Source organism: Hakea prostrata, chromosome 10 (assembly GCF_041222555.1).
Source record: "Hakea prostrata isolate BN-2017 chromosome 10, UWA_Hpros_2, whole genome shotgun sequence".
Lineage (NCBI taxonomy): Eukaryota > Viridiplantae > Streptophyta > Magnoliopsida > Proteales > Proteaceae > Hakea > Hakea prostrata.
Genome location: NC_142609.1, coordinates 42885368 through 42913209, shown reverse-complemented (window position 1 = coordinate 42913209; position 27842 = coordinate 42885368). Strand labels below are relative to the sequence as shown.

Sequence of the window (27842 nt, the reverse complement as noted above, 5' to 3'; positions counted from 1 at the left end):
GTATGTGAATACATTTAATGTATTCATACCGTATAAAAAAACATTGGTATGTACATGTACCGTATCCAACCCGTCTCGGCTTGCGAGAGCAGTTTCATGAGACATCAGTGGTTTCAATATACTAGTGTGCGTTAGTATCACCTGTTTCTGATGGGTATTTCCTCTCTCCTTCTTCTCTCTGGTTACAAGGGTTTCGAGGTCCTAAGTATCCGCAAATAATCGCCAAGAGCACTGATATCGCATCCGATCTCTAAAAAAATTTCTCACTTTTTCATCTTCTTCTTCAAATCGATTCATCTCTGTTAATTTTTTCGTAATTTCCAACAAAGAAAGAATTGAAGTTCCGATTTTAATGCACTGAGGCATCGCAGCAATACCGTCGACGAAGGTTCTCTACGAAGCTGAGAAGATCTTCGGTTCTTTCTAGTGTTGGAGTTGATTGTATATCGTTTACAAGTATTGGTCCGGTGAGAATTTAAATTGTGGACGCTGATATCTAATGGGCGGTGAAGCAAAAGTGATTGAATTGTCTGGAGATATGGTGATATGTACGGTTTTCACGTGTTGTTGCTGAACTTGAATAAAGTTCAGCTTTTTTTTCTTTTATTTTCTTCTTTATGTGCAGAGTGGTGCATTTTTGATTTTGAAAGGTGGTGGTGGTGGTGGCGGTGAGATCTAGGGTTTGGGTGTTTACCTGGTTTTGGTTTGTATGAGATAAAATTTTGTAACGATGGATATGGAACTCGTCGGGGATGTCGCCTCCCTCGACATCGAATTGTTACAGCTGCCCGAGGTGTCTCCTTTGGCGTTAAAATCGAATCCCCACATTGCTGAAGAGTTGTTCTCTCAGTGGCTTTCACTTCCGGAAACCTGTCGACTGGTATTTTCCCTGGCATCATTTGTAGATAAATAATTCCATGCATTTTCGTTATTTTTAGGTCTTATGGATGTTTTGTGCAATGCCTTCATTTTTTTCAAATGGTTCTTGGGCTATATATTTTAGATTTTGTCTATTTGGTTTCTTTGCGTTTCTGCATCTCCTTTTAAGATTGATTTGTGTTGTGTCTGTATATTGATCACTATTGGTGATGGAATGATTTGATTCAAAAAAGTTTGGAAATTCACCTGATGACTGCGTGGTCAAATTGTGACTACATTAACGACTTTGAAAGTTACAATGACATCATATAGAAAAGATTTCTAAGATCCCTACTGTTGACCTAGTGTTGACTGCACATGTTACTACCAGATTGAAGAATTTCTTGATGTAAGATACCATTCATCTTTTCATAGGCCATTAAATCTGTTCATTTTATGGGCTGTGTCCATTGAAGAACAGATTAGTTGCATTTTCCTGGTTCACACTAAAGTCTCAACGTGTTCCTTCAAGCTTACTCTTGTTGTGATTATGTGCTTCTTCCAGGTCTGCAACAGAACTCCAACTGCTAACTCTCACTTTACTTGAGACGTCAATGTTTCACTTGAGAGCAGACTTTTGTGACTCTGTATTCCATTCCATTCTTACATAAAGTTCTTGTTTCGACAATTTAAAAGTAGAAGAAGGTTTTTTGCTAATGAATCAATATTCAAAATCCTTTGTTCTATCAACGTGTTGGACTTCTAAATTTTCATAGGGGATGTCATACATTCTTCTACGGATCATCCCTACTGGATACTGCTGAGAAGCTGTTGCGGGAGACTGATCTGAAAACCCATCAGTTATCACAATTTGGGAAATGATATTGGATGCAATTTTTTATCTTGATTGATGATTGATACAATGCAGAATCTATTATATGGATAAAAAGAGAGCAAATTATTCTTCTATTTCCTTGATCAATACAATATGGCATTAATTTGTGTTGGATAGAAAGGGATAACCCTGTGTTGGCTGGGTCTTGTAATTTTCCCAACGCTTTTTGGATCATGCTGGAATCCAGGAAAGACCGTTTTCCTAAACTCCTTTATTTCTAAAACCTTAAAATTCATATGCGTGGCCCTGGTGGGGTATAATTGGACGCACAGTGAGACGCAGTTAGATGTTGGATTCATTAGGGATTATTTGGGGTCAACTTGCAATATTTAGTATATTTTTTATTCGCTCTATTTTAGGAAGTTGAGTAGATATGCAAGGGATTTTCCAGGTAGAGGCAACAAGGTATGCACAGAAGTAGAGTTGGTCCATCAACTAAAGCTTGTTGTTCGTTTGATCAAGTAAGAACCGTGCTTATGGCTTTCTTTCTGCTAATGTCAATGTAGTTAGCCTAAGCGGATTAGAAGCCCGTGAGGATAGGAGAAAGTGAACAATTTGCTCTTACTGTAATATGTTGGAGAACACCAACTTGTCTATGGAATTTGAACGAGATCGAATTGAGTTTGCTTAGCGTGTTGAGCGTCTCTGGGCTTTTCTGGTCAAGTTGGTTGATAACTGCTACCCCTCCTTTCTCCATTCTCCTCCTAATCTTCTTCTTTCGTTCTTCCTATGATCTTCATAATCCCAGTTTCTGTTCTAATAGAGAACTATTAATGGAGGTTTGTTGGAATTCTTTTGGCAGAACTATTAAATGTATGGCTTCCTTAGGCAATCAGAACCCTGGAGTTCCTTTGCCCAAGCCCTCCTCTGCTCTGAGGAAGTAAACAGACTGCAGGTCTTGTTTCTGTTTTTCCACCTAGAGAGATTTCAAATTAAAATTTGCTGTCTGATGTTAGTGAGGCCTAAGTTTTATTCTGCAGGAGCTATGAACATACTTTCAATTCCTCTTGTAATTTTGAAATGTGGTTGAGTAGATGGATGGACCACAAGAAGTTTTGAAGAAGAATCAAGAGCTAATAATTGTCTTTATAAATTTCTTACCAAGTATACCTCTTCCCTTATTGGCAGTTATTATTTCTTCCTCATTTTGTCATCAGGTCCATATTACCCCTATCCTCTAGGTCTTAGTCCTTTTCATACCACGCTTTGTCTCCCAGATATCTCCCACATGGTTTTATAGAATTTACTAAATTGCCACCCCTTTGTAAACATTAAATTATTTATAATGTTGCCTCTTAATCTTGGATTTGAGTGCTTTGTTACTTGGGTGGGTCCACAAGAAACCCAGTAGTGATTATTCTGACCCGTGCTTGCGCCACACAGGATTTATGTAACTTACTTGAGTCAGTTGGCGTATTGATTTAAGGAAGTCTAAAATAATTGTCTGGAAATGCCATCTGTCACACAGCACAGTAGGTGACTGTTTATATAAGGTGACTATTATATTAAGTGTTTCCTGGAATAGAATTATTGTCGCATTAACCTTATGGATTTTCGGGTTGCAAGCAGAAAGGAAGGGAAGGGAAATAAAATTTTCATTAAAAAAACCTTTTATAATTATGATCCTGGTTGACTGTAAGGGCTACTTAAATTTCATACCGTATTTAGCAATGGCAGTATGGCACATTTTATTTATGATCATCATTTAATTTTAAAATCAAATGGAATTTGATGCAAAATGGAATACAATTTATATCCAAGTATGAATGATTTGGAGTCGTTATATTGTCTCACGGGGTAATAATTACAAATTATTGCAAAAGTTTATTTTTTTAGTGTGAAAATTTTCTCTTCCTTTCCTTTTAATTTACCTTGTTTCCTTTTAATTCACCTTGTAGCTTATTTGACATATAAGTTCTGTATAAGGGTGTACTTAGTGTGTGAGGTTCTCGCCACTGCTGGATTTGGGGGTTTCACAATGTACATAGCCTTGACCATGCTTTTGCAAAGAGGCTGTTTCTGGGGTGGAACACATGACCACTTGGGTCGCAATGTAGGGTCTGTGTAGTAAACTTATTTTCTATAAAAGCAAAAATGAAATTATTTGCAGCTCTCAGATCCCTATTTTACTTCTCTAATCTTCTGAATATTTTAAAGGGGGAAGCAACACTTCTTTATTTATTACATGGCTCACTAATTTAAGTTTTAGCTGTAGGATATTAAGCTGGACGAGCGAAAGAAAGCAACAAATTTTAGAGCTACTTTAGGATTAGCTCTGACACATTATTAAGTTTAGCAAGTACTTTGAGGTGGTGTGGCCATGATTAACGGAGAACTTTGAATGATTGATACCTGGTAAGTAGAAAGGATATGATTCAGATTGGAGAAGCTAAAAGAGCAATTGTCGCTTAAAATAAATCTAGGAGAAAAGGTGGGAAAAAACATGGTATGGCTTTGAAGAAAGTTGATTGGCGAAAGAGGACCTTTTATTTGCAATGAGGCTGTGTTGAGTTGATATTTTTTTGGGAAGTTCTTGATTCCCTTGGTTCTATACCCATTTGAATTTTGTTTCTTTCACATATATAATTTCCTTGTATTTCTTTCTTCTGTATTTTCTGGTTTTATATTTTCTATCCATTTTTCGGATGTACATTTCAGGTGGAACCTACTTGATATGAACTGAAATATGATGTGTTGTTGATATTATTTTAAAATAATGTTATAGAAATAACCTTATTGCAATTGCTATTAAACATATTTTTGGCTTGGTGGTTGTCATTGATTGTGTTTATTAGGAAATTTTCTGAATAGCACTTTTCTCTTTCTTGCTTTCCAAATACAGGTAAAATCTTTGGTTGACGATGCAAAGGCCGGTGCTTCGATAAATGTTCCTGGTAACCTGGCTACAGCAAATGCTACTGCAAGCAATTCATTGCCTTCAATGTTTCCTTCTGGTGGTGCACCTCCGCTTTCACCCAGAAGCAGTGCTGGTTCTCCTCGTGTTATGAAACAGAGAGCTGGTCCTTCTTTTTTGGGTTCTCCTCTAAAAGTAGTCAGTGAACCAGTGAAGGAAGTCATTCCGCAAGTAATGATTAGCTTTCTGATTATGTTTATTTTATTAAATGGCAAAAAGTGCTTCCACATTTTTCATCTGATAATATCCATTGTTTATCTATGAAACTTGAATATCGTAATGGTTTAAAATGAGTATTTATATAGAATGCCGCAAATGCTTGCAGTTCTACTTTCGTAATGGCCGTCCTCCACCAAATGAAGTGAAAGAGCAGATTTTGTCTAGAATCAATAATTTTTTCTATGGTCACATGGATGGACTGCAAATTCAGGGTGAGTTGCACATTTTAGGTCTTATCATGACTGGTTTTGTATTATCATTTGGTTATCTTTTGAATCTTATTGAATGGGTGGCTAAGAAAGCTTTACATCCTTTAAAAGTTACATAAATATACTGAACAAATGCAGTGGAACTCTTTTATCATGTCTATTGTCTTCTCATCATAATGCTAGTTCTTTCCTGGTATTTGTGAACTCTATCTGAAGCCTTTAAGCTAGAGTATCTGTGTAAGAATTAGCACTTTGGGTACCAATTAATTGACGCTGATTGCATAAATCTAGCGCGCTGTCTTCTGTTTAAGTGCATTATGAAATTAATTGTTTTCCACTAGTTGCACTTCTCTCTTCTCTTGCTTACAAGGGAGCCTGCTTCTGTTTATTATGCCAGAATTTAAAGTAGTAGTGAAAGAAATCTGCAAGCTGCCATCATTCTTCTCCACTGCTCTTTTTCCAAAGATTGATTCTAACTGCACTCAGGTTGTAACCAGGTATGAACTTTATTAATTGTTGACTAGTCATTTTGAAGTCCATGAGGTGATGACAATTACTTTTTCATCACTTTTATTGATAATATCTGGACAAACATGGAGCTAATCTCCAAAATTTTTACGCTAGTTTATTCTTTTAGAATGATTACTAATGCTGATTAAGCTTTGGTGATACCGTAATATTTCTGCAGGGATGCCTTTGTTGATTATTGGATCAATAGTAACATGATGACAATGGATATAGCAACCCAAATATTTACAATATTAAAGCAACCAGATCGTGCGTACCTCACTCAGGTATGCTCTGCCTATGTATTTGTATTTCTCATTTTTCTTTATGTGACTCAGTCACTCAGTAGTCAGTAGCATGGAGGATGATATTGGCCAGATGATTTATTACTTCAGAATTGAGTTGTCCCCACTAATATTTACTTTTTGTTTGGGGTTCTCTTGATATGTTAAATCTCTATATCTTGGCTGTAGGATGATTTCAAACCTGTTCTGCGAGAACTGTTGGCAACTCATCAGGGGTTGGAATTCTTACAGAGCACACCTGAGTTTCAGGAAAGATATGGTAAGCTATTAAATAATTTGCTGTTACTATGAACTGCCAATGATGTAGCATATACGTTCCATGACGCTTAGTTGTTGAATTTCAGTTTATTTTTACATCATACTGACTTAGCATGTAGTTAAAACTTTTTTTGTTGCCAAGAATAATATATTAAAAAAAAAAGAATTCGAGAAGTACCGGAGTTTAATTAGTGGTGGTGGTTGATCTGATGTGCTTCACGAGGGACAATATTCCATTTTTGTGATGCACGTGCTATAATGGTGTGACAATGGGAAACACGACTGTATGACGAATTAAACCTGGAATGGTTGCCTGATCCCGGATTGTTATCTGCAACTTGGGAACACAAAGTTGGAATCACTAGTTACTGAGGATTAGCATGCCGTGGCAAATACGTACGCTGGCTCTCTACACACCACCTGTCACACCAGGGTAAGGCTGGGTCACGGATCAGTAATCCCAGGAAGTATGTTGGTGAGAAACTTGCAAGACAGATCAGTCTCTGTTTTGGGTATTCTACCAAACAGCAGTACCGGTGGAATAATCCTTCACTGATCTGATGAAATTCCATCAGGATGGTTCCCTTTGATTGGTCTTTTGATAGATTAGTAATGCCAATAATGAATTTATAAAGAAAGGTAGAAGAATATGGATAAATAGGAATCAGTCTCTCACTCGCTTCCTTGAGTTTCTCACCCCTTGGAATTATGGGTACCATACCTTCCCCACAGCATTTCACACGCTCACAGCTAATGTGGTTTCAAAACCAAAAATCTCTTTTTCTTCAAATGGTTGATTACCTTTATTTGTAAACTTTCTTTCTTGTATCAAAGACTTCCATAACAGATCCCCGTTTCAGACCTGACCTTTTTTAGGCACCTTTCTATACTTCGGGGGCTTACAAAGCTGCGCAGAGTCCTGGACCACCTTGAAGGTGGCATTTTCATCTATCTGAAAGTGAGTCAAAGAGAAGCTGAAGCATTATCCTCTCCTTGCTGAAATCTTCTGTTCCAGTCTGAGTGTCGTCCTGCCTCTATATAGAAGAGCAAGCAGCCACCAAAGGCTTGTTGAACCAACTGTATTATGGTTTCTGACAGCTGTGTGCATCATCCATCACTTCTTTAATTATGACAATCCCTTCCGGGGGCTGGCTGTCCTCCCCTGCTTTTCAATAGCTTTTTTCCATTATGGCGGACAACAAATTTTCTATTCTTGAACCTCTAATGCTAAGGCCTGCCACCTTATTTCTCAGCAATATTTATTTCTCATGTATGGCTAACCTCTCTTCCCTGTGAAGTCTCGGATGCAAATCCAACAGAACACTTGTCTTCCTGGCCTTTATGCATCTCCAGAAGACAACATGCGTTCATTGATTACTATACAATGTCATTCAATGTGCTCAACTTGGTTTTCTAGGTTCAGTTCTTTTTTTGTGAAGGAGTGACTCTTTCCTCTGTCTAGGAATGGTTAAGAAGAAAAGCCTGATTTAGTGTGTTCAAAGCTTTCTTGATCTTGTTTATCTAAGAGTTTGACTTAGTAGGTTGAGTGTGCCCTGTTGGGTGCCTTATCTTAGGACAATTTTGTTGCCTTCTTGCAAGTTAAGATAGAATAGCCCACCACCCACAACCTTCATGTTTCATCACCTTTTTGCATTGCTTATTTTTCTTCCCACCAACCATCCACATCTATCTCATGCGTCAGAGTTAGCAGCGCCAGGTCAAGGTAATCGAAGTCATGACTTGTGAGAATCTTGAGTACTATTGAGATTGTCGCTCCCACCACCATAAAAAATGGCAGGATCAGTCCCATCAGTATAGCTAGCATGCCAATTGCGATGATGACAGTCATGATCATTAAGTTCTAACTACATGAGCAGTATAATCTAAAATAGAAACTATATCTATTCTAAGCTAATAAAAGCCAATACACAAGCAGCAATGCATAAAGTCTAGGACCAAAGAGGTTGTCAAAGCCTCTTCCATGCATGGCCTGTTAACATTCAATATTTGTCTCCCAGCTAGCCAGCCATGGGACCCTCTCAATCTGATCATTAGCGCTCCTCTTAGTAGGCTGAATTGACAGCTGATGTCCCCCCAAAATTCAGTCAATATCCTTCCAAACCTCTTAGTTGATAGTCTGTCTTCAAAGTCTGGAAATCACTTCACGTGTACTGGCATGGGATCTTCTGGAAATCTTCAACAAGTAAACAAGGTTTGTGTAATACTTGTTCTCCTAGGTCCCCACAAGATCTGTTAAAATCCCCTACATATCAGCAAGTCTAACAACTCTGTAAAGTAATTCTCCCTTAAATTAGCAATGTTGTTCTCTTCTTTGGAAAAAATTGATGGCACTATGTTAGCTAAATTATTGGCAAGGTACATTCTAGTTCGATGGCTCAGAATATGGGCCAGAATTCAACCAATGAAACCAATTTGATGCCCAATTGTAGGACTTGATCTGCATCACGTGCTCTAGTAATTGGTTTCGCTCAAAGCCTTGACCAATCACTAAAATGACTACTGATAAAATAATTTACAACTAAGCCTTCAAATGCTCCGTCCATGCTTATAATTGCAAACAACACCCCCCCTACATTGTAGCCTCCCTCTTATGAGGGCCAATTCTTCCAAGGTCTTATCAGAACCCACCTTGGCTTGAAGTTCAAATTAGGGTTTGAAACTAGGACCTGATATTTCATAGGTTTGGCTGGTGAGAATGGGCTGAAACTTGAAGGGAAAGTAGATGATGGACAAGGATATGATCCTATGAGTTTGGTTGCATTTGGTTGCGAAATTGGAAGATGTGAGGTATGTTGTTTTCAGGGCTTTAGTAATAAGAAGAAGCAAAGAAGAGAAGAAAAGAAGAGAAAAAAAGAAGAAGAAGGAAAAAAGGGTGAGATGGAAGGGGGATGGGGTATGCTGGTTGCCACTTAACTGGATGTAGGAGCCTTGCTTGAGCTGTGGCAACATGGAATGATTTGAGTTAAGGTTGAATCCACAATTCAAAGGATACCCTGCTTGGCTCACAAGAGTTGAAAGACCCTAATCTCATACCCTTGGAGGTTCCGTAAGTGTTGAGAACGCTACTCTTGATGGAATGGCAGAGCAAACGCCTGAGCTTAAAAATTATATTTTCTAACTTTCAAACTGAAGTACTATTACATGCACAGGGGCTAATTGATAGCCTTACAATTGTATTCCTGCATGTACTTGAAATATTAAACTGTGTCGAAATAGAATTCTAATAATATGGACTGTTCTTACTAGGGACTAATTAGGTAACATGATGTATCCGCCCTGGTAAGGATTATATATATATATATTTTCCGTTTTGGCCTAAACACTAAACTTATGGGTCATAGAATAGGCCCATGACCACATAAATACATGAAACAATGACACCAGCCCCTATATCTATCAGCCTTAGGTTGATCTGAAAGGAAAATAAGCCAATTTGGGGCTGGACCTGCATCGACTCTTCCCATCCTGAAAAAATTTCTTCTCAAATTTGGTACTGATGTGGGTGGAATAAGATGTGTATAACAGCAGCTAGTACCATTCCTAGACAAAACTTACGTAATGTAGAAACCCCAGGAATTTAAGCCTTCAACCCGAGCTCCTCTCCAAAGAACCATGGCAACATGACAAGTTGCTCATGTTTAAAACCAGCAGCCATGCTCCTGGGATCCTCTTTGATCATAACTTTTGTTGGTATGAGTACCTTGACCATGTCTTCGTGAACATCTTGAGTACCATCTTCAGCTTTGGTAATCTTTTCTTTGATGACTTGAGTTACCTAGTCCATCTCTTCAACAGCAACAACTTGAATTTCATAGACTTGTAAATTACCTCTTTGTCTTGCATTGTTTTAACCTTACTCTCTTTGATGATCCTTTTGAGATTTATTTATTTATCTTCTTCTCTTTTTTCCTTTTTCTTTTTTTTTTTGGGGGGGGGGGGGGCAGCTCTTCTGTGGGCTGTATGGGCTTGACTCATGTTATACTACCTCTTTTTCTTTATCATAGTTTGCCTTGATTCCTTCAGCTCCTCTAGTCTTTCTATAAGAGCATAAGTTTCTTTTACTGTATTATCAAGACTTTCCACGCTAGCATCTATGTTGTTTTTTGTCCTTGCTACTATTCCCATTATTAGGAATTTGAATATTAGAATTATTCTGATATTGATCTCCAACATTGGGAATGTTGTTGCCTCCTGAGTCCAGATGGGAGGTGTTTCTTTTGTCTTCTTTGATCTTTCCCTCCATTGAAGAAATATCGCATGTTCTCCTCCAAGATAGGTGGAGTTGTATTATGATGTGGTCTTTCACCCTTATTATTTCTATCAAACATGGGATTGTTATACCTGTATTCTCTGTTATAAGCAATTCCAGTGTAGGCAGTTTTGCCACCACCTTCCCTGTTCTTGTAATCTCCATATCTACAATCTCTGCCATTAGGGATTCCAGTGGGCATTCCAGTCAGTGCCTTCCCTATCCCTGTCTTCAACATTGAAGGACTTTTGGAGGCATTGTTGTTAGAATGGATCCAATTGATGTTGACACGGTATTCTATATTCCCGTGGGAAAAATATGCTGCTCGAATCTTTTATCATCTCCACCCAAGTAACAGTTTTGTTGCCTTCATATTCTATATTCCTTTTTGGATTGCTCCATCATTCATGGGCATAACCTACTAGTTGAATGTGCATTTTTCTCATCTTGCTATGCTCTGTTAGATCATTGCAGTCGAAATAATTTTCTAATTCATCTAACCTTTCATAAAATTTCTGGAGATTATTGACACTATTGTATTTTCTCAATTCATACATCTCTGGAGGCCTGTGCTTTTGGCTCGCTTACTCCACTATGCCTATGACGAGGAGATTGAAAATAGTCTAGGGTTGGTTCTATCATGCTCTGTTACCACTTGATGTAGCCTCAATTGAATGATGGCCAGTTCTTCCAACTCTTTTCAAAACTGACCTTAGCTTGAAGTTCAAATTAGGGTTTGAAATTAGGACTTGATGTCTCTAGGTTTTGTGGGCTGAAGCTAAAATATGTTCAAGAATTATGTGAAGGTGTTTAAAGTGAGAAACATTAGTAAGAAAACATAGAAATTAACCTCTGGTTAGAGAGGGAAAGTCTTTGGTTAGGATGGCTTAACTCATTGCTATTGTAGGCCCTGAAACTTGGGGGCATTGTGGCAATGTGCTTTGGCACTATTTTTGTCAATATGGTTATTTTCAACTCCCAAAGTTGTTTGTTTGTCATTATCTACTCTGGTTCAAAGTTGCTGCATCTAGGTTAGTTTGACCAGGTTTTAAGCCTATATCATGTGTATCATTAGAAATGAGGTTTGGGATGTCAGTTTGCAAATATACTCTCTTATTCTTTCTTTGGTTTCTGCTATACCTATCATGTATCTAATCCGCGAAACATAAGCAAGATGATGCAGCCCCAATTTAATGAGGGCTACTCCTGCTTAAATCTTTTAAGAGGACCAACCGTTATGGGGTGAATAGGTTTGGTTTTAGGGGAAGAAGGTTAGGTCAGGGCATTGTGGTCAAAACCATATTCTCTTAGATGATATTTAGGATATCAAGGATAAAATTCCTTGAGACAGGAAGCTAGGGGTTCTGTAGGTGTTAGAATGGGTTGAAACCTGGAGGAAATATAGTTAACAATATAGGGATATTATCCCCCAAGTTTGGATGGGTTTGGATTGTTAAATTAGAAGATTTATTTTTTGGGCAGGGGGGTGGGGTGGGGTTAGGAAGTTCGAAAATTCAAAGAAAATATCTAAATGTTGAAATTGAGTAGTCAGGATGGGTCAAACTGAATCTCAGGTCACTAGGGATGGGACGATGATGTACCTAAAGTGTGTGACGGATCTAATGGTTAGATTGGCATAGATCTGGCGTTGAATTGTGTCTTAGGAACTCTCAAAATTCAAGAGAAATAGAAAGAAAGATGCGATAGGAGAAGGGGATTGATTCAGATTGCTAGTAATACCTGAATGGAGCCTTGAGGATGGAATACTCAGATGGAGAATGAAGGTTGAACTTTGATCTTCAATCAGTTGCATGTGACTAGGCTTGATTTCACCTCTAGAACCTTTCTCAGCCTTGGATCTTCAATTCCCAATTTTATAGAGCCAGAACTTAATAACAGATACATTACTTGAAGGGAAGCTTTCTTGTTCAATATTCATCTGATCTCTCCCCAATGAGTGGAGGGGTCTATCTATGTGTAATATGCTGGTTAGGACTCCAAGTTTGACTCTAACTCGAAATAGAAATTAATTAGACTACGATACCTAAACCCAAAATAAAAACATGAAAAAGGCTATTTTGCCCCTGTAACTTAAGTTAGGCAGGATTTGCATTAACTAAACCAATTAATTAAACTATTTTCGTCCTTAGCCTAGGCACTAAATTTTGGGCTCATAAAATAGGCCGATGACCACATTAACCTATTAAACAAAGGCCAATACATGATCTATCAACTCTAGCGTGATTTTGGAGAAAAATAGGCCAATTTTGGTGCTGGATCTGCATCACAAGAAGAAACTCATGTCGAATTTTTTGAATGTTCACTATGAGAGCCGCCTGTCAGCTGGATTCTCTTTCCTTAGTAGTGAGGTTCAAAATGAGACTTGTTGAATCTGGCGAGGCTTGCATGTCTGTCCAATATCACCCTTCACATGGTTAAAATCAATAGCACGATTGTAAGGCTTGATTTGGTGGGTCACCTGCCAAAGGTTTTCTCATTTATATTAAGTGCTTGTGGAAATACTGAATTAGAATTTTAGTTTCACATGACAATGGTGGAGTCTCTCCCATGTGCGCTGGAGGTCGCGGGTTCGAATCAGCCTCTCTGCAAAGCAGGGGTAAGGCTGCCTAGAAAGTCCCTTCCCCAGACCCCACAGTGTGGGAGCTTCGGCACTGGGTACGCCCTTTATGACAATTTTTTTTCCTACACGGTGATGAATTTGGAAAATATCTACTTGGAGGTGATGATTATATGTTGCTAGACTAGTTGAGTAGGGATATTCTAACTTTTTAAACTGTTGATTTTGCCAATTATTTTTATTTTTATTTCAAGTTTAGGAACCACGGTTAGCCTCATTAGAATACTGAGTCTATGTTGCTGTGTAGGTATAATCCCAATTCATCAAGAGTTAAAAGTTGCAGTAAGTGTGCTTTAATGTCCTTACCCTATGGGTAAAAGATTTGTACAATGCCAGCTTATCAAAGTTGCATGCTAACACCGCTCATAGCACTCAGATTGCTGTAGCACACCTCCTGTAAAATTACTCTTATGCGCCTGCCTTTTTTTTTTTTGGGATGAAACTGTACACTGTCCGTGGAGCGGATCTTCTCTCTTAACTTGTCTATTATTTTTTTATGCTTAGAACTTGATCTCCTAAGCATTAAAGTTGCATAGTTGCCAAGGCTTAGTCTTAGTGATGCCTATGTGTTCTGTGCCTTGTTCCCCCTGGTAGCTTAGGTGGGTGTCTTGAACACCTTGGGTTGCCTAGACCCCATTTTGTATGCTCATGCCTAGTAGGGAGTTATATTCTCTGATTTTCTGGTATGGTGTAGCTATTGACATTTACTCTTTACTCTTTACAGTTTCTGTTGACCAAAGTCACCAAACCTGGCAATGGCATACATATGATCTTTCTGTCACTCAACATAAAATATGCCTTTTATAATACTTATAGATGTATTCTTTGTTGTTGATACCATTAAGCATGATATTGCCATGTTGGATGGAATACTAACTATAACTTGTTTCTTTGATGGAACAGCTGAAACTGTCATATACCGAATATTTTACTATGTGAATAGATCAAGGAATGGCCATCTTACCCTCAGGGAGCTGAAACTTAGTAATCTAATTGCTGCAATGCAACATGCAGATGAGGAAGAAGACATTAACAAAGTTCTGAGGTAGGGTTGCTATCCGAAGACTGGTTGCTGATTCCTATCAGATAAGAAATCACCAGACTGGTTGTTGATTCCTAATAGAAAGAAATCACCAGTTCACCGCGTAGAAAGTTATCTTTTAATGTTATTCTCTTGTATCTTGATGGACCTTATCATATACTTTGAAGTTGCTTTTAATATCATTTTGAGTTGTATTCAGAAGAACAATGTCTCCCAGAAGATGATTTCTATTAGCAAGGTATGACCCATGATTTCTATTAGCAAGATATGACCCTACATATAGATGGTCTCTTGAGGAACTTACCTTTGCTGGCTCATACCTCCTGGTATCCATTCTCAATGGACCATGTAGTCTTTAAGGTTCCCATATATTGTCTTGGGGAGTGTTAATCTAGGTCCTTGCAGGATGGTCAAAGAGGGATGCAAGAGCTTTGTGGTTGCCGGAAGTAAGGTTGTCAAATTCGAACCATATCCAGATTGATAAGCTGTATGAACTAAATATTTTTGGCCCCAATCGTGATGGAATAAAATTTCAAATTTTGGTTCAATTTGATTCTGGTTCTATCTTAATTCTTAGGAAGAGTCAGTCTGGACCAAACCAATGCTAAACTAGGCTATGCTTCTAATGGGAGAGAGCTCTCTGGGCAAGCAGGGTATTCAACATCCTCTCCCGTTCATTTTTTAATTCTTATTTCACTCACCTAAAAAAGTGGGAAAATACCTGGTCACATGCGGTACACAGCCCTCTGTGTGCAGACATAGGGCGCCAAAAAAAAGACTGACATGTCCTAAGGATTTCTGCCTTTGGGTTGGGGTACAATGATCATTTTGTGAGGCCCTGTGTCTGGCTGTGTAGGGGCAAGAGACCAGGTTTCTCTTGAAAATCAATATAAGCATGTCAGAAGGCATAGTTTATGCTGAGACTCAAAGAGTCTTTTCCCTGTGTTGATAATTGATATATCTGATAATTCTTGTAGTGTATGTTAGTATAATGAGTGAACATACACCGTACCTTGAATATGAAGCGAATACGGGCATGGAAGTGGGGTTGAGTACATGGATCCAGAGCTGAACCAGTTCTTGGTTCACACTGGCACTCCGTTGCACGAGACCTGGTGTCCTCAACTGATTTACACGCTTAGCCAAAAGTCAGTCTGGATCATTGTGTTCAAATTGTGTGCTGCCATGCATTTTGGAAATTTATTAGCTTTGTATGATGGGAATGATCATATTCAAGCTGGTCTAGGAGTAGCTTTGATAGGTGATTAGCTTTGAGAAAGTCATTTGAAGTGGCATGGCTATGTTCAACGGAGGCCTTTAAATGCCCCTGTACGGAGAGGTGATTTAATCCAAATTGAAGGAATTAGAAGAGCTAGGAGCAGACCTAAGATGACCTTACGAGAAGTGGTGAGAAATGATATGCATAGCTAAGGCCTTATATCTAGTATGACCTTAAACAAAGCTGATTGGAAGGCAAGAATCCATGTAGCCGACCCCATTTAGTTGGGACAAGGCTTCTTTTTGTTGTATTAGTTTTGTATGATGGGATCCCTCGGGGGTGGGCTTTGGCGCAATGGTCAGTGGACTGCAAGTGTAGCCTGAGGTCAAGGCATCAAAACAGTCTCTCCGCAAAAAAATTGCTGGGGTAAGGATGCGTAGGAAACGCCAAAATGCCACCCTAGACTCTGCTTGTGCAGAAGCCTACGGCACCGGGTTCACCCTTTTTCTGATGGGACCTTCATAACTAGTTATCTCTTAGTTCTGCTGGCCATTTGATTTCATGGCCCATATTTAGTACATGATATTGTGGTATATCTCAATGACCATAAACTGGATATTTAGGATAAACACATTGGAAAACATCATATGCAATGAAATTTGAATTTTGGGTAGAGAAGAAATTCTTTTTTTATGGGCTTACGCTATACAATGCTGCGAAAACTTATGAAAAACCTGCTTGGTAAGCTTTTTCAGAGTGACTGTTGGATAGACTAGGACAAAATTGTCCAATTGGGATAATTGGGCATCAGAAGACTTCGGTTTGGCAGGGCATTAGAAGACTTCGTTTTGGCCCATGGTTGTGTTCTATAGGCCTTGGGTTTTTTATTGGTGTGTCTATTGGTGTTATGGGAAGGAACCTATATAGTGTTGTAGTTCTCAATTCTCAGAATTGGGTTACTTTCCATTAGTTGTTTCTCGAATAGTTCTTGAAGAGTCGAACTTTATCTCATTTTCTTATTTAGTTAAAGTTACCTACTCAGTTCAGGATCCTTTTAGGCCTCTCTATAATTGAGTCTTCTATATAAGTTTGTAAAGAGCTACATTCTTGTATACATATTTGATGAATAAGATTGTGGCTTCAGCATTTGATTTTATAGTGGTTTAAAAATTTCAGCTTTAGTGATTCAGTAGGCTCCTAGGTGGTGATTCCAAGGTCAGATACTGGTGGTGATGGCCCTGCAGATCAGGTAGTGTTTTGTGATCATATCCTTTCTATATAGATTCAGCTTTGGTTCAAAAGATCCAGTTTATTCAAGAATCCTAGTTTGGTGACTTGGTCTGCTTCTTCAGTGCCACCTTATTCTGCACTAATCTACCAGTTCTGATCTCAGGAATTCTGTTTACTGCTTCATCACATATCAGGCCCTTAACTGATAATGTTGTGAGCTCCCTAAATTGCTGCTGTCGAGTACATGTTGCCCGTCAGGAATTCAGCTTTATATAACAAGTTTGAGATATTCTAAAACCTGATTGTTGGATTGCCTTAGAAATTTGAAGGTTTGTTTGGAGTACCAAATAGTGTGTGACAAGTATATTCACCGGATTTGATCCTTCGATATGCTGATTTTTGAATTCTTTCAATTCTGGTTCATCCTTATTCCATGCAGTCCTATTGCAGGCTCATCTCACACTGGATTTCACTGGTTTGGAATTAGCACAGTATTAGGTATGCTGTTGGTCTGTTGTATACATGTCAAATTTTGTTGCTAATTCTATCAAGTACCCTCCCATGTTGGCATGTGTCCCCCCATGTACATTTATGCACCGCAATGGTGTTGTTCTCTGCTGGCGCAGCCCAAGGCCTACCAAGCTTACTGGTTGTGAAGTGGGTCCACATGGCAACAGTTCCCAAATTCTATTATGTACTTGTTCAAAATCTTTTCATATTTCCTAGGTTTTTAGGAGTCCCTTCACTTTTCTAGGTGAAAGTCCAATGGCCATTTATTTATCTCTTAGTTTATAATGGTCATCATTTTGTATTTCAAGACATTATTATGAGCCTTCTTGAGTTTCCTACGACTAGTAGTGAATGGTGATTTAGTGCCTACTTGAATTAGGCTTAGCCTTCAAGATCTCTGAGGCTAGACTTGTCTTCTAGGCCCAAATCTTGATTTTGGATGTGGTGTATGGGTTGGTTTCTAAATGGATTTCCTGGTTGGGTATTGACTGTTGGACTTTAATACCCTCGTTAGGGTAATTAGGATGAAATAGTCTCAAGGTTGATTGGGTCTCACTGGTGTTTGGGTGTTAGTTTTGAAGAGATTTAGAGCAATGGGGTGTATGGTGAACAGGCAGATTCTTGAGATATGGGATGAAAAGTTATTTGAACGAATTGAAACTTGGAGGGGATGTCGGTAATGATATAGGGATTTGATCCCCCCAAGTTTGGTTGGGTTTGGACGGCTAAATTAGAAGATATTAGGGTTCTTGTTTGGGGGTTTGTAAGGAGTACGAGAATTCAAGAAAATATCTATATCTTCAAATTAGGCGCTCAGAGTGGGGACAAACTAGGATGTAAGGTCACTAGGTTGTGGTGTACCTGAAGTGTTGGATACATCTAACCGTTGAATTGGTGTAGATTTGGCCTTGAATTTTTGGTCTCATGAAAAGTCTGACAAATTCAGAAAATTCATAGAAAGACAAAAGAGGGTGATATGAGAAGGTGTTGAACCAGGGATGGCGGGTCTAAAGACTCTAAACAGGGAATAAAAGAGAAATGGAAGGGGTGGAGGGGATTCTGTAGGCTGCTAGTTGTACCTTATTGGATCCTTATGGATGTGGCAATTCACCTGAAAACAGAAGTCAAAGGCTGCCCTATACAGCCACAGTCAGGGATGTAAGCTTGCTTACGCTTATATCTTCTTAGGCCTTCGATCTTTGATGTCAATTGAAAACCAAACTTAACACACAAGATGCTTGAGGATAATCTTTGTATTCAATATTCAAAATCTGATCTCTCCCCAACGAGTGGGGGGATCTATTTAAACAAATTATGGGCTGGAATTCCTTCTCTAATTTGAATTCCCAGCCTTATTCTAACTGATTTCTAATACCACAAGATCTTTATAGTTAAACCTGTACAAGGACTTAAAGTAAAAATAACCACACGTTTTAGAAGTAAGACTCACATGCCTAATATGCTGTGCAAGCGTACAGAATTACAATCTGCCGCTGTTTCTACTGAGTGCACTAAAAAAATGAAATATAACTATAAATAAGCTGCTGGGTAGCTAGCTTAGGGGGTTCTCTTGGCCCTCCACTTGGTTTTAGACTTGGAGGGCTCGGATATTGCATCAAGTTATTTAGTCTTTTCAATTTCCTTAATAACGTAGATTCTAGCACTCTGGCTAAGTTTCAATTTTGGCTTATCTGTTGTCAATTTGGCTTCTAGGGAATTTTGTTCACTTGGAATCTCAAAGGTCTCTTTTGACGTAATTTATGTTTTCTAGAGGCATTTGACATCCAATATAAAATAAAATTTGTTGGAGGTTATTGCACCCATCACTTAAAAAACAAAAGCTCCCTTTGAGAAATTCTTAATTGCAAGTCAAGTGGCTCTGATCTCTTTGGTGGTGGTGTCGGTGGCTCCTAACATTGACTCCAGTGGATATTTAGCAGCTGAACTTCGTTTATTTAGTCTTTTCTTCTTTCTCTTGACTTCAACTTCAATCATTCCTGTCATCTTCAACCTCCTTTAATACAACCTTAAACGCCAGCAATGCAGCTAGGTGACTCTCATCCTCTATAGCTTGTAGCCCCTCCTTGAATTTAGAATTGGTTTCCTCAGTCCCTTAAGCCCTAGCTCACCATCCCAGCCTGTTAATCCTATCTCCACAGAAGTCCTACTGGCTCAAGAATTCACTCCAGGATTCTACATCATGTGCACTCTCCCATGGTCTCAATTTGAACAATCTCTTTTCCCACTTGGCAATGTATGTTTGGGCTGGAATTTTACGTGTGAGTAGGGGGCCTAGGGCTTCACCACTCTACACAACTTGGCCACTTCAGTGTGCACCGCCTTGATAAGCTTATTGGTGCAGGTCATTTTGATAAGTGTTTGCCAAATCAACAGTTGAAAACTCGTTTTGAAAAGTTTTACCCTAATTGACAGTTGCCGATGGTTGTCCTGCATTGATAAGCAGTGATGGTTGACCACTCACTTTGAAAGTTTCTCTTGATTGACAGTTTGCCTGCATTGATATGCTGCTTATCAATGCGGGTTATTCATATAACTCCATATGTCAGAAAATAGCACCAATTATTCTCTTTAACCCATAATAACATTTCAACCGTTTTTGTGGGGGTGAAATAGCTTATATGTGATAAAAGAGTTCTATAACAGTGTTAAACTGGGCACATATCAAAGCCAAATAGTTCTCTCTAATGAAAAGCTGGGAATTAAACTGGAATCTTTGCTTGCTTTGATTCCACCAGTATGCCTGCCAGTCCAGTCCAGTATCTAGATGAGCGTATTTCATCCACTATGTATTCCACAGCGGGATGTGCCGAAATAATATGCATGCGTTGGATCCTTAAATATTGCCAAATGCCAATCAAGTGAGAGACGATGTGTATTGATTTTTTATTTGAAATTGGTTCCTGCTTCTGATTTTCGTGGGTTACAACCAACTCAACCTATTTCTGCACGTCCCGTGAAGGAGTTTTTTTTCTGGTCACTACCTTCCGCTTGGAGAGATTCTTAACTATGTGATAGGAAAACACATTTGTAGTATCTTTTCCTGTTCAGGGTGATGTGTAGAGGCTTATTGTGGCTCGTGGCTCTTTCTGCAGATACTTTTCATATGAACATTTTTATGTGATATATTGCAAATTCTGGGAGCTGGATACGGATCATGATTTCCTGATTGACAAAGAGAATCTTGTTAGATATGGTGGCCATTCTCTTACCTACAGGATTGTTGACCGAATTTTTTCTCAGGTTTGCATCTGTCATTTGCAGTCTTCTCTTCAGATCCTTTTTGGGTGAATGAAAGAAATCTTTGTAAAACTAAAACTGACGTTTCCTTTGTTAATATTGTCCCATTGGTCCTTTGTATACTGTACTTGTAGGTTCCCAGAAAGTTCACAAGCAAGGTTGAAGGGAAAATGGGTTATGAAGATTTTGTTTACTTCATGCTTTCAGAGGAGGACAAATCATCTGAGCCTAGTCTCGAGTATTGGTATGTTAGATCTCTTTTTCCTTTTTGTTAAGATGAGGACTTAGGTAACACCAACTGATTGTCTTTATTTTGTTATTCTGCCATGATGTTTAACTTTCACATGTCGTCTGTACTTATTTTTATTGGTAAATCTATAAGTGTTAGGTTCCATGTTGGCATGCATTCATCTTCAGGGGAGAAAAAGAGGGAAACAGGCTGGCTTCTCTCTCTCTCTCTTTTTTCTTTTTCTTTTTGTGGGGGAGGGAGGGACTGCTTGGAACCAGCTACTTTGTGAAGGTACTGGACACTTAAAAAAAATCTAATGGTGATTTTATCTACAATTTGGGTCAATAGAAAGGAATGGCAGAAGACTTCGGCTGATCATAGTAACTTGCTATCCTAAATTCCCAATAGGGTACTCATGGAGTGGTAGGCGTGGGAGAGTTGTGGCTGACTCGTATGACCATTCATGCTTAACTCAGATATAACAGGGTCTGGCTTTAAATAGACAACAGTCTGAAACCCCGGTTGTGGGTGGGATTTAAAAATTGTCAAGTTCAGGCTGATAAATTCAGACAAATAGAGTATGACACTCCTACTTCACAAGTTATAAGTTTTCACACTACATAATTGGCAGGGGTTTTGTGCAAAATTTTGGGGCTTGGTTTTTAAAGTTTCAATATAATAAATTACTATATTCAAACAAAAAGAAAATGACGAGTTTTTAAAGGAGAAGCATATTTTTTTTCAGAAAAAGAGGAGAAACTGATGGTTTCTACTTTTCTCTTTGTTGAAATCTAGAAGAGAGAAGAACTATGTGCCTTTCAAAGATTTGCTCTAAAATTTGCAGAGTTGTTGTTTGAAGTTTTTTGTTACTTTGTATGTTTTTGCTCACTCGTTGCAAAATAAATTTGATTCACTCGTTGAATATCATGTTTCAGGTTCAAGTGTATAGATTTGGATGGAAATGGAGTTCTCACTCCAAATGAAATGCAATTCTTTTATGAAGAACAATTGCATCGGATGGAATGTATGGCCCAGGAACCTGTGCTTTTTGAGGATATTTTATGCCAGATGGTTGACATGATTGGGCCAGAGGTTTTGCATTTTTTTTTTCACCTGGTGGTTTTAAATTCCTTTCTCTTAAATCAATTAGAGATGGGGTCCCATATTAATGCTTCTTTTTTCCCTCCTGGTCTTGCAGAACGAGAGTTACTTTACATTGCGTGACTTAAAGGGTTGCAAACTTTCTGGAAATGTTTTCAATATTCTTTTCAACCTTACTAAGTTCATGGCTTTTGAAACTCGTGATCCATTTCTTATTCGTCAGGTATGTGCGGTGTTTTCCTTTATTTCCATGCATTGCGTGGTCAAAGATCTGAAAAGAACAAGTAGTTGTGTGAGTGAGCTATTGGTAGCTCAGTTTTAGTGACACGAAAAGTGCTGTGATTTTATATGCAGGAAAGGGAGGATCCAACTTTGACAGAGTGGGATCGGTTTGCCCATAGAGAATATATAAGGCTTTCAATGGAAGAAGATGGTGAAGATGCCTCCAATGGAAGTGCTGAAGTTTGGGATGAATCCCTTGAAGCTCCCTTTTGAATCCCAACTTGGTAAGTGGGTTCTTTGCATTGTTGGATGCTGATTTTCAGTGTTGCCCACTCCCTTTTTCTTCTTTTTTTTTTTTTAATGAAGTTTATGATCTTTAGTTTCAGTTTGCAATTATTTGTCAAATTATTGTGTATCTTTGTTATCACATGACTATGGGTGTCTACCGCCTAGAACCAGATACTGGTATAGCTTTGTCCGAAATTTTGGGTGTCCACCCAAGATGGCAGGTCACTTACACTATTGTTTTATCATCTACTGGCCCATATTGTAATGCATCTACTATTCTTCTTTAGGATGACATTATGTTTACCACAATGCTTATCACGAGAACTGGGCTACCCGAGGCATTGGAGGGGTGCTCTAGGTGTTGCTTAGGTGCCCCAGGCATGTGGTGTATGGTCACATTAGTATATAAGAAGAATAAGATGATTTTACATAATTTTGCTTATATTTAACAAAGAAGCAATGTCAATGCTATATGACATAATTATATCATGCTACTATTATAAAAGCATGCAATCAAAGAATGTGGCTACATTTTTACTACCTAAAATACCCTTAAATATTGTTACTAATTTTCTTATATACCCTTTGACTCTTACACTTCTCATAGACTTTAATACACTTCTTTCCCTTTATTACTTCTACTAACTTCTGTAGATTGTACCTAGAGAAATGCTTATTACAGTAATTGCCAGTAATTGCATTACTACAATTACTAAAACAAATATTAGAATAATTGCAACATCTTATTTGTAGGTTCAATAATGAAGGTACACCTAATGGCTAATATATGAGAATTTGTTCAAGTTTTGTCTGGATACATGTAATGTAAAAATTAATTGCATAATTCATTTTAGGAAATTCATATTTGAACAGACATCAGTATGTGAATTTGCATGTGTAGCCTTACTGGTAACTATTAAAACATTATTTACTGGTAACTAGTAGAACATTATCTGAGAAAACCAACATATAACAATAAACAAAGATGGTGTTGAAAGACCTGGTATAATTGTGAACATATTCTTAAATTTCCAAAATAATAAATATAAAGCAGTTAAACTTGTCAAGTGTCAACAAGGTGTCTATCTGTTTAAACCTGAGAAATAATGATGTGGCCTCAATTGAACGAGGGCTAGTTCTTCCAAGACCATTAGATGAATAGCAGTTAAGGTCAATTAGTGCTGCTAAAAGGTTTCAGCCAGTAACAGTGTAAAGTTTCTGTCTGGGGCAAAATAAGGATCTAAAACAGGTCTGGTTCCCCAGCCCAGGTCTTGTGAATGAATGGTGGACTAATCCCCTTCATAATCTGATCTACTGTTAGGTGGACAGAAAGGGATGTTTGCTGCCGCGCGGTAGCTGATATTGTGCCACGTATACAGTGATACATCCGACAGTCTAGAACAAAAAAGTGGGGGTTGTAAATACCATATTTTTTTGTTTTACATTCTGGGACTTTCATATTTAGAAATTTATAATTTCAGTCCCCTGGCTGAAATTCATGTTTTGGTCTTACGAACACTAGTGTTTCTAGTCAAAAATCCAGTTGCTGAAACGTGAAGAGGAACAAAGTGCCAATTATTTGTGAGTGGCTAAGCCATCTTCTCCATGGATGAGGTTGAGATCAAATGAATTGGATTGAATTTAAAGTAGGAACTCCCGTTTGTAAGTTTAATGGTATTGAGAAATAAGAGTTGTGGGAGGGAGAAAGAAAGCAGAGCTCCTCCTTTTTTCCTCTCAAGTCTTGGATAGAGATGAGGGACACATATGCATTCACCTCATGTTGATTGCCTATAGTAGATCTTAGTTTTTACCCTTTGGTGGCAAAATCTGAAAAAGCCCTAATTGATTACAAGGAACAAGGCGAGTTGCCAAACCTGACTTGCTGAAATTTCTGACTCTTTAGGCTTTAGTTCTAGTTGAAGAATCAATCCTCTCTGTGAGTTTCTACTCAAGCTCCCCTTCAATTTGAGTCGCAAAAAATCAAGGGGTGTTCTGTTTCAGTTACAGATTCAAGAGTTGCTGCAAGTGAAGATTTGGAATGCTAGTTTTCCCCCTTAAACCCGTAACCTTCCCTAAACAGCATAGCCTTTCTCTCCCCCTTCTCTCTTTCGTGCGGCTCTGAGAGAGGCACAGCAATAGGTAAACCCTTTGTTCGAATTTCTGCCAGTGGCCTGAAATTGTAAATTTAGAATATGCAAACCCTAGAATGTAAAACAAAAAATAAGGTTCTTACAAGTAAACTCCTGCTTTTTTGTTCTGGACTGTCAGATGTATCATTGCATACGTGGTGCAATCTCAGCTACCACATGGCAAACAAACCAAAATACAGCGATTGTCAAGGAGGGATTATAGGGATATGGATGCATAGAAGAGTTTGAAGGGGTTGGGATTCAACAGAAATTTATGTGTGGAAGGGGAATGGAAACTGCTGGCTTACATAGATGACAAGCCATGTAATGACTGAAATGGAGGTGGACAGAATCGGCAGGCTGAAATCTCAGCCGAAGTGAAACCTCATTTGGAAAAGAAAAAACTAGAATCCTTGTTACTTGAGCACCTGAAGATCCCTCACCGTTGCTGGAGTGGAATTATTCTCTCAAACCAACACAAAAAGGCTGAAATACTCAAATTTTGTAACTCTGAATTCTGTGAACCGTTACATGCTTTGGGGCTTATCTATAGCCTTACAATTGCATTTCTAGTTGTACACTTGTACTTGAATAGAAAATTGAATTGAAATATAACTCTAATAATAAGTACTAGCCTAATAAGGACTATCTAATTATGTGTGTTAGGTTCCTGATAAGGACTAATTAATTAATGTGTATCAGGTTCCTGATAACGTCTAATTAATTAACGTGTAATAAATCTGACTTAACTTAAACCAAATAAATAACTTATTTTTGTACTTAACTTAGACACTGAACTTATAGGCCCATGATCACATAAACATATGAAACAAAGGGCCTTGAAAGTTGATTGCAAAGGAAAATAGGGTTATTCGGTGGTGGTCTTGCATCAATGAGCCTGGATGCCAAGCCTAGGGCAATGCCTTAACAACTCTGCCTACAACATGGACATGTTAATGAATTACAATATTAAGTAGACATTTCAAAATATGAACCATGCGTTGCATTCTTCAAGTGAAAAAGAATGCAAGAGATTTTACTTGTATAAACACAGGTGTCCTTTGCCTTGCCCAGGTTGCCAGCAACGGTAACAAAATACCAGCACCTGTAAAACTTTGCTCTCCTTATATCAATAGTTTTGTAGTTTTATGATTGAGCTGGTGGGTGGGGGGGAAGTAAACTGTGGGTGTATACAGCTGGTTACACTGTACATATTATTGTCTTGGGGGATGTTATATAATTTTATGCGGCAAGGATATCAGACATCACACGTGACCGGCATCCCAATATCTAGAAATCTGAGGGGATCCTTTGGTAACATAGCAGCTGTGGCATGTAGGCAACCCAAAGCTTTTGTGGGTCCAGGTGTTAAGGCAAACACCAACAAGCTTAAGAATGCCTTGACAATTATGTTTGGTGATATGAATATGTTAAAATACAGTAGTCAAAATAATAGAAGTATATGAGAAATATATAAATAAAGAGTTACTTTTCTTGGTATAGTTTTGAAGTTACTGCCTAGAAATGATATGCTTACATTAGTTGCCATGATATGTGGGTTTTTATTACAATTTGTGGTAAAATTGTCATTTTTCAGTTATTGGGGTTGTTATCTCATTTTAGGGTCACTTGCTGATCTTTTCATATGTGGAAAATCGATTAGAATGTAATGCCAGAATGTGCAAGTGCTATATTTACATCATGTCAGATTTTCTTTTTATTGTGCAGGGAATGCAAGTGCTATATTCACATCATGTCAGATTTTGCTTTTTATTGTGCAGGAAATTTCTTTGTTTTCTGTATTGGGACATCCATTTAGATCTGAATTACTTCTAAGCTGCAGGTGAACATTGAGAAAGCTTCAGTTGCTTTTACATAAACCTGGGCCAGTGAATGGAAGAAACAGTCGTCACAAGAAATTCTCTTTGAACAAAAACTTAGCTGCTACATCCACCCCTCATCAGCAGTAAAATTTCTGCCTTGCCATGTGAAAAATGTCTCAGATGTGTTAATTTTTCAGGCAGGCTACAACAGTCTGGCCATATTGCAAATGAAGTGAATGGGCACTAGGAAGTGCCAAAAGGCAACAAGTCTTTTTGGAAATACAAGCTGCCTCTCTTGCAGCGAGGGGCATTTGTTTAGAAAGTGATGTAAACATCGTCCAGGTAACAGTAGTCTAGAATTTTATCAGTCAAGATTTTTTACTTTCTTTTTTTTTCGGATAAGGGAAGCCGTCTTCCGTTAGTCTTGTTGCATTTTTCTTACAATGTGTCCGTCATGTGAAGTTTGAGCAGTAGCTTGGCATTGTGGGCACATATTGTTCTGGGAACAATTGTTACATCTTCTGTACTTCCCATTGGTTTTTCTTCTGCTTAGATGTTCTCTGTTTTTGGAATTTTGGTGGAAGGAAATGTGTTGATCATTTGTATTCTGATGATCTCTTGATGAAGTGCCATTTCTTTTTCTGTTGTCTAATAAATTACATTTCTTATTCCATAACCATCTCTGTGTTTTTGATGAACAACTCTGAAATGCCGAGGGCAGCTAACTGTTCCAAAAAGCTGGGAATTTGACTTAATAGGATGCCGGTTTTGTAGCAGGACCTCATGGTTAACCTGGGAATTAGACTTGCCAGGTTTCCTTTCTTGTGGAGGCATTTCTGAGTAAGAGGTGTCTTTTATAACTTGATTTCACTTCGGTGAGGAAATGAGTTAGTAGCATGCACTGTTTCAAGAATTGGGAATTGGTAAGGTGAATCTGATGAAATGAATTGTGGAATCTCTCACTACTTAGAATCGCTTTTGTTGTTGGGTCTGAGTCTCAGCCAGAGGGTTCTGGCTGATCCCAATTCATGCGAGTGCCGTGCCAAATCAGTATTTCAGAAAATCTTTTCCTGCATCTGCTTCTCTCATCTCCCAGCTTTGTTTCCAGAACAAAGGCAAGTACAGGGTTAGTGCAAAGCTTATCTCTCCATTAATGACTGACCAGGAGAAAGAACCAAACCAAAAACAGGCCTGTTTTTTCTTGTGTGCGCTGAGATTTATGGTTTTTTCTGGGTGGTGCTTCATTTGAACATAAAAATCATCAGCAAATTTGGCAAATGCAATGCTACTTGAGATGACCTTGTAGGAATTTTAACTACAGGAATCATGCTGGGAAGACAATTTGGTTACACTCTCTGAGATTGATTCTGCTGTGATGTGATACCTGGGAACAAGATCCCAGAATGGGATTCTGTTTGGTTGGTATGAATTTGGATGCAAGCCCGTTCCATACCTAATCCAACGGTGTAAAATGAAAATGAAAATGAAAATGACAATACGTATAAATGTTTTTTTATACTTTTAAGACTTTTAGTTTTAAATATACACTTCCAGGTGCCCGACCTTCCCATTCCCTGCGAGAAAACCTTGGCAAGCCAAAAGACGAGTTTTGGATGAATGAGGTCTTAACAAGGTTTCTTCCTTGTGTTTGATAGGTTCCTTGTTTCTGATCAACGAGGTCCCCTACAAGGATCCCTTCTTGTTAAGTGGATCAACGA

The 27842-nt window shown here is 38.4% G+C and overlaps 1 protein-coding gene across 2 annotated transcripts; it reads left to right on the top strand.

Moving 5' to 3' along the window:
• Positions 1-122: 122 nt before the first annotated feature.
• On the top strand, positions 123-27598 carry LOC149003173 (serine/threonine protein phosphatase 2A regulatory subunit B''beta-like). Of its 2 annotated transcripts, none has more exons than XM_089137931.1 (13): positions 123-880; positions 4596-4838; positions 4993-5098; positions 5493-5592; positions 5784-5889; positions 6076-6166; positions 13977-14118; positions 20188-20335; positions 20467-20576; positions 21497-21653; positions 21760-21885; positions 22017-22168; positions 26083-27598. In XM_089137931.1, the coding sequence occupies exons 1-12, from the start codon at positions 731-733 to the stop codon at positions 22155-22157; spliced, it is 1620 nt and encodes a 539-aa protein (XP_088994057.1). In that variant the 5' UTR covers positions 123-730; the 3' UTR covers positions 22158-22168; positions 26083-27598. The 2 variants fall into 2 exon arrangements, with proteins under 2 accessions (XP_088994057.1, XP_088994056.1); XM_089137930.1 differs by having other exon boundaries at positions 26145-27597.
• The last annotated feature ends 244 nt before the right edge of the window (positions 27599-27842 follow it).

Bases quoted from the DNA above. Each gene is read 5' to 3' on its own strand.
- LOC149003173 (XM_089137931.1), top strand. From the start codon at position 731: ATGGATATGGAACTCGTCGGGGATGTCGCCTCCCTCGACATCGAATTG. The intron at 14,119-20,187 runs GTAGGGTTGCTA...CTCTTTCTGCAG, and splicing joins GACATTAACAAAGTTCTGAG to ATACTTTTCATATGAACATT. The intron at 20,577-21,496 runs GTATGTTAGATC...ATCATGTTTCAG, and splicing joins GAGCCTAGTCTCGAGTATTG to GTTCAAGTGTATAGATTTGG.